The 15,587-nt window shown below is 41.8% G+C and overlaps 1 protein-coding gene across 1 annotated transcript; it reads left to right on the top strand.

Annotated features, from left to right (window-relative positions):
* Nucleotides 1-6,789: 6,789 nt before the first annotated feature.
* Nucleotides 6,790-13,597, top strand: LOC136781319 (uncharacterized). The gene is made up of 2 exons (XM_066740171.1): nt 6,790-8,330; nt 13,405-13,597. The coding sequence occupies exons 1-2, from the start codon at nt 6,790-6,792 to the stop codon at nt 13,595-13,597; spliced, it is 1,734 nt and encodes a 577-aa protein (XP_066596268.1).
* The last annotated feature ends 1,990 nt before the right edge of the window (nt 13,598-15,587 follow it).

The following is a 15,587-nucleotide window of genomic DNA, read 5'->3' as shown; positions in this document are numbered from 1 at the left end:
AATTTAAAGTTGATGACTTCGTATTTATAAAATGCTGTGAAAGAAATCAAGCAAAGCTAGATCCTAAATATAAAGGACCATATAAGATAATGCGAATGTTGGAAAATGATCGCTATGAACTTCAACATATTGACGGTTCTAACCAAATTTGTAAATATCCGCATGAAAGTTTACGAGAAGTCCCACATGGTCGTGATGGTTTAACAGAAATAATAAAAGTAATATGTAATAATATGGTTTTGGAGCAGGATTCGGATATCTGCGATGAGGATTGTTTGATGTTGGATGATAGAAATGCATCTGATTTGAGTATTGACTCTCATACTGAAATGGAGAGTTTGAAAGGAGAGGATGGTAAAATTTATTAAAGTGACAATTTGAGAAAGATTGTTAAAAAGTATTGGTAATTTGTATTTATAGTTAATGTTTCTCGGTTTTGGTTGCAAACCTCTGGCCTGCTGTCCTCTATAAGGGTGTCAGTCCCTAGATTTGGTGGTGCAAAAGCCAAAACTGGGCATAGTTTTGTATTTATTTATGTTAATAGATTGTTCGAGGACGAACGTGCAGTCAGAATGGCCGTGTCGGTTGGTGACAAGGGAAGGAACCAATGAGGAAGCAGAGGTGTAGAGTGGGAGGGAGTCTACCTTCGACCAAGCAAGGGTGCGGACGTGTGGTGAAAAGTGTGGTTAATTATTATAAGTGTAGTGCTATTCTTTGTAATCTCTAATTTAGTTGCAATAAGATTTGAATAAATAATCTTTATAGTCAACTTTATTATAATTAATTTATCCCTAAACCATGGATAAACCGATAAGTATTTAGAAGAGGTTTTGTTAACAATCAATAATATTGGCTATTTTACATATTCGAATAATACCGATGTTATATCGATAAATGATGCATTACCAAACTCTATTTTTATATTTGATGATATAGCATGTGATAAACAAATTCTTGTGAAAGAATATTTTTCTATGGGTAGGCATTCTAATATTGATAGTTTTTATCTGTGTCAAACATATGCAAAAATACCAAAACATTTGATTCGTGATAATGCAAATTTTTTAATTTTATGCAAACAAGATGGAACAAATTTAAAACATATATATAACGATCATGTAAATACAGACATGTCTTATGAAACATTTTTAAAATTATGTAATCATTGTTGGCGAAATAATTACAACTTTTTGGTAATACATAAGGATAGTTCAAGTGTTCAAGGACGTTATCGTAAAAATTTTGATCCGTTCTGTGTGTTATAATAGTGGAGATATTTGATTTGAAAATCAGTTGATTTCGTGTACTTGTGTACATTACATTGTTCGGTAAAAAATAATCATGGATTTTACCAATAAAAAAGTTTTAACTAAAATTGCGAAAGCAAGTCGAGTGATTAAAAAAAATATAAGGACTTAAAAATGGGAATAGCAGATGCTGAATAATTTGCTGAAGAAGCATATATACCCATAATTGAACCATTAAAAAAGTTAGTTCATAATTCATTACAAGTGAAAAAGAAAAGATTAAAAATGAAGAATATGATGATGAAGAAGAAGATATGGAAAATACATTTAAAGTGGATAAAAAGAAGGGGAAAAAAGAAGAGGAAAAAAATGGAAAGGAAAGTTTGGAAAATTTGTCAGATAAATCTCTTGCAGAAAAATCGGACCAGTCGATGTTAGTTGATGATTCAGAAGTTTTTTTCGATACTGATAATAGTTTTGGAAATTTATCCTTTGAGTATATTCAAAAATGTTATAATAATAAAAATGTTGACGTTGATCGTACATATGGAGTGTATATGGATCCTATTTCGAATCAATTAATGTTAGGAAATGTATTATTTAATACCGATGAAAATGATGATATTATTATTGGTGAAAAGAAATATCCTGGAACACGTGGACTTTACGAGCTTATTTTCATGAAACAACCGAACGAATACTCTAAGGATGATGAGTAGAATTATAAAAAAATATTACTAAAAACTAATGCATATCGGCGAAATAGGTCATCTGAAGATCAAATTAAAGGTAGTAAGTATAAAAATATTATTTCTAATTTAATAACGAAAAAATCCGCAACAAAATCAACAACATCTAAAACATTATCTGGTTTATCTGAAAATCAATCAAGAACAAGAGCATCTAAAACATTATCAAGCTCATCTGAAAATCAATCAAGAACAAGAGTAGCTAAAACATTACCAAGTTTGTCTGAAAGTCAATCAAGAGTAAAAGCATCTTCTTCCTTGGAAAATTCTACAAAACAGTTAAATACAAGACCAAGATCACAATCATTTTCGGGGAGGGGATTTGAATCATCCTTATATAAACAAAAAATTATTTATCTAGTGATGATGATGACGACGATGACAACGATCAAAATCAATTGATACCATCTAGAATGTTATTAAATAATCATGTAAAAGATTATGTTTACTGGGACAATCCAAATGAACTTGTCGATAGATTGAAATTATTAATAGCATCAAAAAACGCTGGTCATACTAATCATGATAATGAAATCATATCTATTATTGAAGAACTGCGCGAGGATGGTGTCATTGCTTAAAACAGTATATTCTTGAAAAATTTTGCCAGTGTTGTTCATAACTCAACGAAGCAAGTCATAAGTTCGTTTTATAGAAGTAGTGAGAATGTCTATTAATAAGTTTGATGGTACTAGTGATAGTAGTAGATATAAAGATCGTTTACAGTATAAAAGAAAAAGAGAAATATCAATGAATATCAATTATTCATAGCGTTCTTTCGACGCTCAAAATAAAAAAATTATTAATGTATTCGATACTGAGAATATTAATGATGTGCTGTTACTTTAAAATATTTATATAATCTAATTTCGGAAAACAATGATAAATTTTATCAACATATTCATGAGAATACACTATCAAAGATTAATGAAAAAGATGTTGATCTTCGTAAACATATACAAAGTGAATTACAAGATCTTAATACTAAAATATTATCACAACTTAATAGCAAGATCACAAATGTTTGAAAAAATTTATTCACTAATTGAAGGAAAATTCAAAGATCTTCGCGATCACATATTAACTGAAATAAGAAATCTTTCTGATGAAATAAATATACATAACGAGACGAAAGATATCAAGTTGAATAAAGTAAAAAATGATGTTTTAACATATTCAAACGAAGAATTGACTAAATTAAGTAATTCCTTTAAAGATTAAAGAAAAATAGTTAATTCAGAGATAAATAATTTTGAAAAAACAATAAAATCCTTAGAGGTGAAAATTGATGAGAAAGCGAAAGTAATGACTGAGGAAGAAGTTAATGAAAAAATAAATGCACTTGTGAGAGAATTTAATGAGAAACTAAAAGATATTAATAAACCATTGAAAACACAATTACTACAAGAAAATCAGTCTTTCTCTGAAACAGGAATAACTTCAGGATCAATTCCACTAAAAGTTATACCTAATCCAAAAGAAGTATTGAATAAACAAATTGATCATTTAAAATCAATCTCAAACACGCAAAATAATGAAAATAAACAATTGGAAAATCAATTAAGATTGGAAAATCATCAACCTTTCTTTGGAACAGGAATAATGACTTCAGGATCAATTCCACTAAAAAAAATTATACCTGACACAAAAAACAATGAAAAAGGAGAATAAATAACGTGAGTAAATTTAAAAGGATTTTTTTTTTTAAGAAGAATAGTAATGAAAAGAGTTTTGATTAAACAACAACAACAATAATAATATCTACAATGAATAAGGAGAAAGTTCAACTAGTAAAAGAACTTCATAGATCGGCAAGAAAAAATTTTCCACAACGTCGAGTAATAATAAAGGGATATGATGATTTACGGCAAGCAGACTTAGTTGATATGCGAGCTTACACTCATCAAAATAAGGGTAACCAATATATTTTGGTTGTTATTGATACTTTTTCAAAATATGTATGGGCAGAACCGATAAAAAAGAAAACAGGAAATGAAGTGACTAAAGCATTTGGTAAAATTATAAAAAGTAGAAAACCAAAAAATTTACAGACTGACGGTGGTAAAGAGTTTTATAACAAAACATTTCAAGATCTCATGAAGAAACATACAATCAATCATTATTCAACATATAGTATTATGAAAGCAAGTATTGTCGAACGCTTTAATCGAACCTTAAAAAATGATATGTGGAAATTATTTACAATGAATGGAAGCTATAAATGTATAAATATTCTTCCAACAATAATTAACGACTATAATAGAAGAAAACATCGTACTACTGGCATGAAACCTATTGATATTAATGCAAAGTATTCAACACATTTATTGAATACAGTGTATAGTAATATAAAAGTTGCTGCTCCAGGAAAATTTAAAATTGGTGATTTTGTGCGTTTAAGTAAATATAAGATGTTATTTGAGAAAGGATATACACCAAATTGGACTACTGAAGTGTTTAAAGTAAAAGTTATTCAAAAAACTAATCCAGTTAGTTATCTGTTGCAAGATTTGAGTAATAATGATATTAAAAGAGCATTTTATGAGCAAGAATTGTCAGAAGTTAAAGATAAAAATGTATATCTTGTGGAGAAAATATTGCGTAAAAAGGGAAATAAAGTTTTTGTAAAATGGTTAGGTTTTGATAAATCACATAATTCATGGATAGATAAAGATAATGTATTGTAAACAATTATAAAATAAAAAATATTTTATTACTTAAATATATATATTTAAGTTTTATTTTCAAACTACTTTTTCTCCTATTCTTTTCCTTTCTTTCATTAACCACAACGATTGTGATATATATATCTAAAACGTTTGTTCGAGATTGGGAGGAGCAGAAAATGTTGCGAAGTAGATTCCGCATTTCTCTGTTATATCTCCCATCTCTATTGCGCTCACAATAGACGGCTAGACCGACAGCGTCTAGCCGCTCTATCTGTCTCTCTCTCCGCGGCGCGCTTGCGCGTCTTCTGGCCCTGGCGCGTCGCGGCCGCGAAGCGACACTACTTGCGCGCTTGGCCACTAGGTGGCCATCGCCCGCGGCAGCTCTCTCGCTGGCAAGATTAGTGTCGCGTAATTATATAGATGGGTCCTTGATAAGGACCCATCGCACCTCAGCATTGCTCGACCGCTGCTACCCGCAGCAACCGCAGCACCTTTTTTTTGAGCCTTTCGGCACAACCGCCTCCACGGCAATTTTGACGCCTCCACCAGGCCAGCCAACGAGCGCCTCCACCGGCGAACTCTACGGGTCTACTACCTTGGTAAGTATCACCCACCACCCACTGCCAACCAAGAGGGGACTACCCCTCTGCGGCATTTCCTCCCTCCTAAGGGAAATTTCTCCGGGGACTGCCCGGGAGAAGTCCACCCTCTCCTTCCCCTCCACACTGCCTCCGAGGACTACCTCGGACCCAGTGTTCCGACCCTCAAATCCAGGGCTCTCGACGAGTCGGGTAGTGGGAGGGGTAGATTCACCCTAGGGGTTGGGGTGGCTCGGAGCCACCATAGCTCTGGGAGAAGGGGGCTGAGGGGTAAGGGGACTTCCCCTTCCCTAAATCCACCTCTCCGACTTCGCTTCCTCCCGTGGCTGGGGATTTTACTAGGGAATACCCTAGGAAAAATTGTCCAGTCAGGGAGTTTCTAAGTCCGCGTTCCCTCCTGGGGAATTTTGAGTCTTGGGGTTCTAGGGAATCGTCTGCGAAAAGAAATTCCCTAGAATTTAACGGCAGCAAATTCCCTAGGCCTTCGCCATTGTAAATATCGCGGTTTTTCTTGTATATAAAATTACTTTTTAAACGTTTGTATATTTTATATTTATTTGAATAAAAAACACTTTTACCTATTACCTCTGCCTTGAATATTTTATTCTAGAATAAGACCTTCCTTTCTGACCACAGGTTCAGAGCCAACTTGGGGCACTGTTTCGCACAAATTTTTGGTCCTTCGAGCCGGATTTCCGGCAAAAAACGTTCGAAGTGCATCAGTGTTTTTAAGTTGGAGATTCTGACTGGGTTAAGATTGTGGTTTGTTCTGGAATAGAGATTCAAGATGACTACGCCTAGCTCAGGGGAATTACTAGAAGCGATCAATTACGTGCCCATGATTCGGGATGAATTCGTTCGGTTGGTCGTTAACATTAAGAAACGTGGAGTACGCAACTTCACCCTCCCTTTCTTGGAGGATAGGCTTGCGGCCGTCGAGAAGTGGCTTAAGGTGTTGCATAAAACTCACGTTAAGATCACTACTCATACTAAACCGGCTGAATTAGCTAAAATGGATTACGTAACCGAAAGCTGGTATGAAGCGGCCCTTGATGCCCATAGTGACGCGGAAGAATACATCCTAGGACATTTAGATGAACTTCGCTCCAATCAGGTGATGCCAGCATCAGGTCCCACGGCGCCTTCAGGCGAAATAAACCACATTAGGCTTCCAATTATCGATTTGCCGAAGTTTTCCGGGGATTATTTAGAATGGAACAACTTTTATGAAACATTCAGTTCCATTGTTCATGAAAAGGCATATGTCTCCGGGCGAGACAAGTTCCACTATCTAAAATCTTGCTTGCAAGGTGAAGCGGCTACGGTCATTAAATCTTTAGCGATCACCTCCGAGAACTATGAGATAGCATGGGACACTCTAGTAGCTAGGTATACTGACAGACGAATGATCACGGATACGTTCTTAGACCAGATCTCGCAAGTACCCACGCTTCGGGGTGACAATTTTAAAGTTCTCAAGGAAGTTAGGGACTCTGTCACGGTTGCTCTCAACGCCCTCAAAACTATGGGTTACGCCGTCGATCATTGGGATCCCATCATTGTTCATTCACTGAAGAACAAACTGGATGACACCCTCCGCTTGGCCTGGGAGATGTATCTGGGAAGCAGCAAGGATTATCCCACCTTTCTTCAATTTTCGGAGTTTCTAACGCGTCACATTAACTCTTTGCAATCATTAGGCAACAAACCTAAGACTTCCAAAAAGGAATCGGGGAAATCCTTGAAGTCACACGCTGCGAGTGTGAATAGTACCGGTTGTGCTCACTGTGGTAGTAACCATCTCTTGTATCAGTGCAAGGACTACCTTGCATTGACCCCTCAGGCTCGATCAAAGTTTGCATTTTCACAGAACCTCTGCATCAACTGCCTGAGGCCAGGGCATAGTTGCTCCAATTGTTCTTCTTCGTCACGATGCAGGAAATGTAGTAAAATGCATCATACGTTGTTGCATTTTGACAAATCTGGCACCGGGGGGAGCAAGTCACGGGGGACTACCCCTGCGACAAACTCCGCTTCCGAGCCTGAACCCTCTAGCTCGCATTCTACAACGCATCTTAGCGTTACCGATACACGATCAGTCCTATTGGCCACGTTCTCTGCCAGGATTGATGCTCATGACGGTTCTCGTGTTATAGTCCGCGGTTTAGTTGACCCGGGCTCAGAAACTTCCTTTATCTCAGAAAAGTTAGCTCAGCAGTTACGAGTACCGCGACAACGTATCAACGCTACCATCCATGGAGTGAATTCGGCTCAAACCGTTCGAGCGGAGGCACAGATTACCCTTCATTCTCTCAAACGACACGGTGCTTCATTGGATGTAACCGCAATAATCTTATCAAAGATTACTCCATATCTACCTCCGTCTTATTCTCCGTCATCTATTCCAGCACTAAACGGAATTGAGCTCGCAGATACTTTCGCTTCTACCAAGGTTCCAATTGATGTGCTCCTTGGTGCAGATTATCTTGCTGAGGTGGTAGAAGGTCCGTACATTCGTTGTCCTGATCATTCAGTACTTGCTCAGCAGACGATTTTCGGGTGGATCGTAGCCGGAGTCTTATCCAAGGCTAGTCGCTCCCATAGTTACACGGTTCATCATTGCTTTGACTTCGAAAACACTCTTCGCGATTTCTGGGAACTGGAAGAAGTTCCTGAGGTCAAACCCATGTCCACAGAGGACTCCCTCTGTGAACAACATTTTGTGGATACGGTATCACGCACCCCTTCGGGTCGTTTTGTCGTTGCCTTACCTTTTCGATCCGACATCGAAAGGCATAATCTAGGTTCTTCTTCTCGGGTAACAGAGAAAACCTTATCAAGAATACTTCGGCGATTGGATACTTCTCCAGAACAGGCTGAAAGTTATTCTCAATTCTTACAGGAGTATCTTATGTTGGGACATATGTCTCCTGTTCCTAGGAACTCTGACTTTCGCGTTTTCCTGCCTCATCATGCAGTATTCAAGACCGAGAATCAGAAGACCAAGATTCGCGTTGTATTCAACGCATCATCTAAAACTTCTACTGGCGTCTCGCTTAACGATACGTTATTCATTGGACCCAAGCTCCAACAGGACATCACGCGGATCCTAATGAATTGGCGTTCCTTTCGATATGTAGGCGTCACTGACATTGTTAAAATGTTCAGACAGATTCTTGTGCGTTTTGAGGACCGCAAGTATCAGAACATTTTATGGAAGTCTGATTCCGGTGAGCTTCAGGCCTTCGAACTCAACACGGTGACCTACGGTACTGGACCGGCACCTTTCCTATCCTCGCGAGTTTTGCGCGAATTAGCTTACACGGACGGAGCTAACTTCCCTCTCGCGCAGGATGTGTTGTTAAATTCTACTTATGTAGACGATATACTTTTTGGCGCCCATGACTTACAGCAACTTAGTTCGGTTAGGGAACAACTCATCGCTCTACTGGCAAAAGGGGGCTTCTCCTTAAGCAAATGGGCATTCAACCAACCGGGGTCTTCCCCGCTTGAACCTACCGAGCTACATTCTTTCTTTGAGGATCCTGCTGGATCAAGTAAAGTCTTGGGCATATATTGGGATCACGGGGATGATAGCTTCCGCTTCCGTGTTTCTCCTTCACACATTGGTGTACTAACCAAACGCATCCTCTTATCAGAGAATGCTAAGATCTTCGATCCATTGGGATGGATTTCTCCAATAATCATCACTCTAAAGCAGTTAATGCAATCCACCTGGTTGCTTAAACTCTCTTGGGATGAAGAAATTCCTGAGCCTATTAAGTCAAAATGGCTCAAGTGCTATGAGCATCTCCGAGACTTACAGACTTTACGGATTCCACGGTGGACCGGACAATCACTTACTACTGGAAAACGCGAATTAATTGGATTTTGTGACGCCTCAGAACTTGCGTACGGCGCAGTCGTTTATGAACGCCTCACTGATGAGGACGCTAAACTCTCGGTACATTTAGTAATGTCCAAAACAAAGGTCGCTCCGATCAAGACCACTTCAATCCCTCGTCTGGAGTTGGTCGCAGCTGCCCTTCTAGTCAAGTTATTGGTTCACGTCAAGGGAAGCTTGGTCGGGAGTTGTGATGCGATTCGTTGCTATTCGGATTCGCAAGTCGCTTTAGCCTGGATAGCAAAGCAACCTGTGCATTGGAAGACGTTTGTGGCTAATCGCGTTTCATATATCCAAACGCATTTATCGGAAGCCAGCTGGCATCATGTACCCACTAAGTTGAATCCTGCAGACTTGTGCTCAAGAGGAACCAGTGCTTAACAGTTATCAGAGGACTCACTTTGGTGGCATGGGCCTGCTTTTCTCCGTGAGCACACCGCAAATCCCGTTCAGGTCTTTGAAACCGCGGAAGAAAGTCGGAAGGTAGCGTTAACCGCTCAATTCGACACAACTGAGTGTTGGTTTTTTGATAAGTTTTCGTCTTGGTCTAAACTGGTCCGAGTTATGGCCTATGTTCTTCGATTTGTCCAGCGGACCAGAAAAAACGGCCAATGGGAGGACTCCCTCCTGTCTGCAACGGAAATTCGCAGTTCGATTGAAGCCTTGGTAAAGGTTGTTCAACGAACGCACTTCGCGAGCGAAATCTCAGCCTTGAATCATGGGTTACGTATATCGTCGCGGTCAAAGCTTCTTTCCTTACATCCGGTCATTGATTCACAAGGAATCCTAAGAATAGGGGGGCGGCTTCGGAACGCCGAAATTTCTGAACAAATGTAACACCCCATTATTCTTCCGGATTGCCACTTAACGGCCATACTCATTAGGCAAACGCACCTAGATACACTTCACGGGGGGCTCCAACTAACTTTGTCCACGTTGCGACAAAAGTTTTGGGTCGTGAATGCGCGAAATCTAGTAAAATCATGCGTTCACAAATGCGTCACGTGTGTTCGCGAACGCGCTAAACTCGGTAACCAGCTTATGGGATCACTCCCTGCCGCTAGGGTTTCGCGAAGCTTCACTTTTGAACACACCGGAGTAGACTATGCTGGGCCTTTCTTGGTTAAATTGCATCACGGTCGTAACGCAAAATCCATGAAATGTTACGTGGCAGTGTTCGTATGTCTATCTACCCGTGCTGTTCACTTGGAACTCGTTTCTCGATTGGATACCGAGGCCTTCCTCGCTGCGCTGTCTCGATTCATTTCTCGTCGTGGAAAACCCGCCGTTATGTACTCAGACAACGGCCTTAATTTTCAAGGAGCGGACGCGGAACTAAAACGCGCCTACCGATGTGCCTTAGAAGCCGCCCGCGCTCAACCCACCGAGTCCATCCGTGAAATCGAGTGGAAATTCATTCCGGTCGCTACTCCCCACTGGGGCGGTCTTTGGGAAAGTGCTGTAAAAAGTATGAAACACCACCTGAAGCGCTCCCTCGGAGTTTTCGTGCCTAATTTCGAGGAAATGACCACACTACTGACTAAGATTGAGGCCTGCCTAAATTCACGACCTATATCGCGGTTACATGATGATCCAGAGTCGTTGGACGTACTCACTCCGGGGCATTTTTTGTCAGGACGGGCGTTAAATTCCCCACCTGAATTATCCACCTTGGATTTACGAGAATCATCATTAAACCGTTGGCAAACCGTAAATCGAATCACCGAGACCTTTTGGAAGAAGTGGTCTTCCGAATACTTACACACTTTGCAACATAGACCGAAATGGCAGAACTCTAACTCAGAATTCGGTGAAGGAGATTTGGTGCTTGTCAAAGTACCTAACAATCCTCCCCGTATGTGGACCTTGGGGCGGATTCTCAAACTAGTTCCTGGGGTGGACGGAGTAGCTCGCGTAGCTGTCCTTAAAACCGCGAGAAAAGAGATTCAACGGAGTCTCTCGCAACTCTGTAAACTCCTCTCTTAGCCCTCACTTTGGGTCTTATCAGGGTCTATCTTCACCCTGCTTTCCGGCATCCTGGGACTCTTCAGGTTGTCATCTCTCCTTCTCAAGCTTCCTGGGACTCTTCAGGTTGCTTAACTTTCTTTTCCTGGTTTCCTGGGACTCTTCAGGTTACCACCTCCTCTCTCGGGCATCCTGGGACTCTTCAGGTCGTCTTGTTTCCTGATCCAAACCTTCAGGAACACTTTATGATCTCCGCCATGTCATTTCTTCCAAAACTCCCACGATACTTACTGAGTCTTCGTACTCATCATTTGCCTTTTTTGGTGCAGCGCGATTGATCATGGCGGACTATCCGTGGGCCCACCTCTTGGGCGTAGGGTACGAGGACGAGGGGGACGATGTCCTCGAATTGCATGCCCCCCGGGAGGAAGCGGAATTTCGACGGCTGTTCGGCCACGTTCTCCCGGCGGGGCAAAAAGAGAAGCCACCACCACCAACGCCACGGAAACCACCATCGAACCCGCGACGTCGGAGGCCCGTGGTTGCCGCCCAGAAGCGCATTGCCTCGACGAACTGGGCTGGGAAAGTCTTAGACGATCCCAGCGCCAGGGAAATCGAGCGCAATGCGCAAAAAATTATTGTCAGAGCCTTCGGGCAGACGATCGAGGTGCCGCTCTATTCGGCCCTCAAACTTCGGAGATGGAAGGCCTGGGCCCCTCAGGGCAAAATTATACTCCGGTGGACTCCGGCCCTGGAATTAAATTCCGCGAAACTTCAAATGAAGCCATGTAAATAGTCGTCTCGTCCTTATCTGTTTTATGTCGTTTATTTTTATTTTTTTTTGTAAATAAACTTGTGATTAAACTGAGTTAACTTTCTTCTTCCTTGTTTTGACGCCATCGCGTCAACGGGGGGAGTTTGTTCGAGATTGGGAGGAGCAGAAAATGTTGCGAAGTAGATTCCGCATTTCTCTGTTATATCTCCCATCTCTATTGCGCTCACAATAGACGGCTAGACCGACAGCGTCTAGCCGCTCTATCTGTCTCTCTCTCCGCGGCGCGCTTGCGCGTCTTCTGGCCCTGGCGCGTCGCGGCCGCGAAGCGACACTACTTGCGCGCTTGGCCACTAGGTGGCCATCGCCCGCGGCAGCTCTCTCGCTGGCAAGATTAGTGTCGCGTAATTATATAGATGGGTCCTTGATAAGGACCCATCGCACCTCAGCATTGCTCGACCGCTGCTACCCGCAGCAACCGCAGCACCTTTTTTTTGAGCCTTTCGGCACAACCGCCTCCACGGCAATTTTGACGCCTCCACCAGGCCAGCCAACGAGCGCCTCCACCGGCGAACTCTACGGGTCTACTACCTTGGTAAGTATCACCCACCACCCACTGCCAACCAAGAGGGGACTACCCCTCTGCGGCATTTCCTCCCTCCTAAGGGAAATTTCTCCGGGGACTGCCCGGGAGAAGTCCACCCTCTCCTTCCCCTCCACACTGCCTCCGAGGACTACCTCGGACCCAGTGTTCCGACCCTCAAATCCAGGGCTCTCGACGAGTCGGGTAGTGGGAGGGGTAGATTCACCCTAGGGGTTGGGGTGGCTCGGAGCCACCATAGCTCTGGGAGAAGGGGGCTGAGGGGTAAGGGGACTTCCCCTTCCCTAAATCCACCTCTCCGACTTCGCTTTCTCCCGTGGCTGGGGATTTTACTAGGGAATACCCTAGGAAAAATTGTCCAGTCAGGGAGTTTCTAAGTCCGCGTTCCCTCCTGGGGAATTTTGAGTCTTGGGGTTCTAGGGAATCGTCTGCGAAAAGAAATTCCGTAGAATTTAACGGCAGCAAATTCCCTAGGCCTTCGCCATTGTAAATATCGCGGTTTTTCTTGTACATAAAATTACTTTTTAAACGTTTGTATATTTTTTATTTATTTGAATAAAAAACACTTTTACCTATTACCTCTGCCTTGAATATTTTATTCTAGAATAAGACCTTCCTTTCTGACCACAGGTTCGGAGCCAACTTGGGGCACTGTTTCGCACAACGTTGGAGTGGGGAGAATAGAGTATAAAGACATGAAGTAACTCTTTCTATATATATAGCTCCATTACCGTCAATAACATCTATTCTACAACTAATTTTTTTAAACAGTTCTATAAAACTTTCAATCGTCTCTCTCTCTCCCTTTCTTCACCTACTAATTTCAAAATGGATAAGTCAGTGTTATTTTCTATCAAAATATTATTTTTTAATAACTAATATTTATTCATTATTTTAGAATTACACATATATTTGATGTAGATGGTTTTAACGTGGATATTGAAATTAAATTTAAAGATGCAGCTCTTATAGATATTAATACTGGATTTATATATACAGCTAATTTTAAGTTAAATGATAATTACTATGCATTACGTTGTTACGTACTGGGTAGTCGTGGCCGCCTATCGGTCGTGTTTCGCGCTGACTAGACACTACAGTCTGGGTCAGTAGAAACGCCGATTGAGCTTTGCGACTCACAGTACAATGAACTAAAGTATTACACTCCGAGCGGTAAGAATGTAATGAATTGGCAGGATTCGGGGTGAATGATAGTGTGTATAAACACACGTTGGAACAGCAGATTTGACACAAATCTATATATTTTCAGATATTACAAATGTACTTACAGTAAACACTAAATATGCTGTATCAGCATTCGCAGGATTATTTATTGTTCGTCACAACTATTGGAGAGACTAGACCCTCCTATGGTTGTGGATTTTACTCGCACTTAAATAATTATAATCAGTTCGTAGCAGTTGTTGTTATCTTTCAGAACGGTACGTGTTAGGCACGACTGAAAGATACACACTCGCGATGATTTCTACACGACTTGTTTCGGATTGAATTATACTAGACTTAACTACCAGTACACGGCGACTGGGCAAGAGATTTTAGTTAGAATACGGTGGAGTACTCTGCTCCCGTGGAACGAACACTAGAGTTACGACCTTGGAACGCGGAAGATGCGGCAGCGGCTAAGCTTGCACAGAATAAGACTCGACTCGAGGGTCGCGGAGCTCGCATATATGTAGGAGGCTTAATAGGTCATGTGTCGTCAGTAGCGCCATGATCTTTCGACACATGACGACCAAAAAGTCTCCACATCCACGGCCAGCGCCTAAGGATTTACGCATTTCCGGAAAGGAATTCCGGGCGTCAGCAATGTGCAATACTACCGGTATTGCACACGGACGCGTGCGATCTACTTTGGTTCGGCGAGGTGGCTGACCCCTACGTTACAACGTAAAGAAGATCAAATAAGTGCACGATATTGTAATGGATTCTTCTACCACGATGGGCTGATCGTGATAGCTATCTTCCTATTACCTTCGGCCGTCCTTACATTCGGTACTTTCAGGGCGCCAGTTGGTCGTGTGGGTGACCAACAACCCATCGTTAACATAGGGGTCTTACCCCGCCATTCCAATCGTATGCATTTCCCAATGGGCTGATTGGTAGTGCATAGAGGACGGTACGGAAGCCTGGTTTGCTCAGTGTGCTAGGTCGTGGAGAGAGGGGAGGGTTCCTTACAGGTAGCCCGAGCCTCGCGACAATAGACACACTCTCCCACCCACCCACTCATACATATGAGGGGAGGTGAGGAGACGAGAACATTATCGTGATCTTTTCCCATAAGGGACTGTCAGGGTGGTGCATCCCCGCAATGCCCAAGTCCGCGGTGCCATGCGCGTAGCCATGGACTTAGCGGCGGCACCCGGCATGCAGCAGAAACCTACCATACCTGCACAGGCCCCTTATGCATCGATAGCATACAGTGTGTTCGTTGCGTAGGGAGCAAGCTCACCTCACGCACACGGACACACTCATCGGTGAGCCGGTGTGGTGTACGTCCGCCTTGCGCGACGTCCCAGGCCCGACTCCCTCTCTTATTTCCCCCTCCTCAGGGGACTAGAGAATTCGCCTTTCGCAGGAGTCCCTGTGCCCACTTCTCCTCGTCTCAAGCCACCAAGTTACTTGGCACAGCCCTGCCTTGCTCGCTTGGTCGGTTTGGACTTTTAAGTGGAGCGCCGGTCTTTTCATCCGGTCTTCTGACGGTCCACAGGGATGTTCCTAGACGGTACTTCCTGTCCACTCGGAAACCTATGCACCGAGTCGGTAATGTAGGGTTTGAGATAACCACTACTAATCGTTAGCTTTTCTTTAATTTCTTTATTAAATCCGGTATCTTGATACGTAACGAGAGAACCTCGTTACAATATTTATATTTAAATTTACATGGAATGTTATATAAAGATTATGGTTTTGAGGAATATGAACAAAGTGATATGAATGATTTTATTTTAAGTAATTGTAAAAAAAATTTTTATGACATAGAGTCTGCAATAATTGGCTACAAAAGAGGTATCATTGAGCAAAAAATATTGAAAAATTTAGGTATGGAGTATGTGAATATTG

The sequence above is a fragment of the Prorops nasuta genome, unplaced genomic scaffold (genome assembly GCF_024137725.1).
Source record: "Prorops nasuta isolate Cenicafe-Biocafe unplaced genomic scaffold, Cenicafe_Pnas_1.2 PNAS00022, whole genome shotgun sequence".
NCBI classification, from domain to species: domain Eukaryota; kingdom Metazoa; phylum Arthropoda; class Insecta; order Hymenoptera; family Bethylidae; genus Prorops; species Prorops nasuta.
This window is presented reverse-complemented; position numbering and strand designations above follow the sequence as displayed.

Coding starts and splice junctions, on each gene's coding strand:
- LOC136781319 (XM_066740171.1), top strand. CDS start 6,790: ATGGGTTACGCCGTCGATCATTGGGATCCCATCATTGTTCATTCACTG. Junction 8,331..13,404: donor GGCGTCTCGCTTAACGATAC/GTTATTCATTGG, acceptor TCATTATTTTAG/AATTACACATATATTTGATG.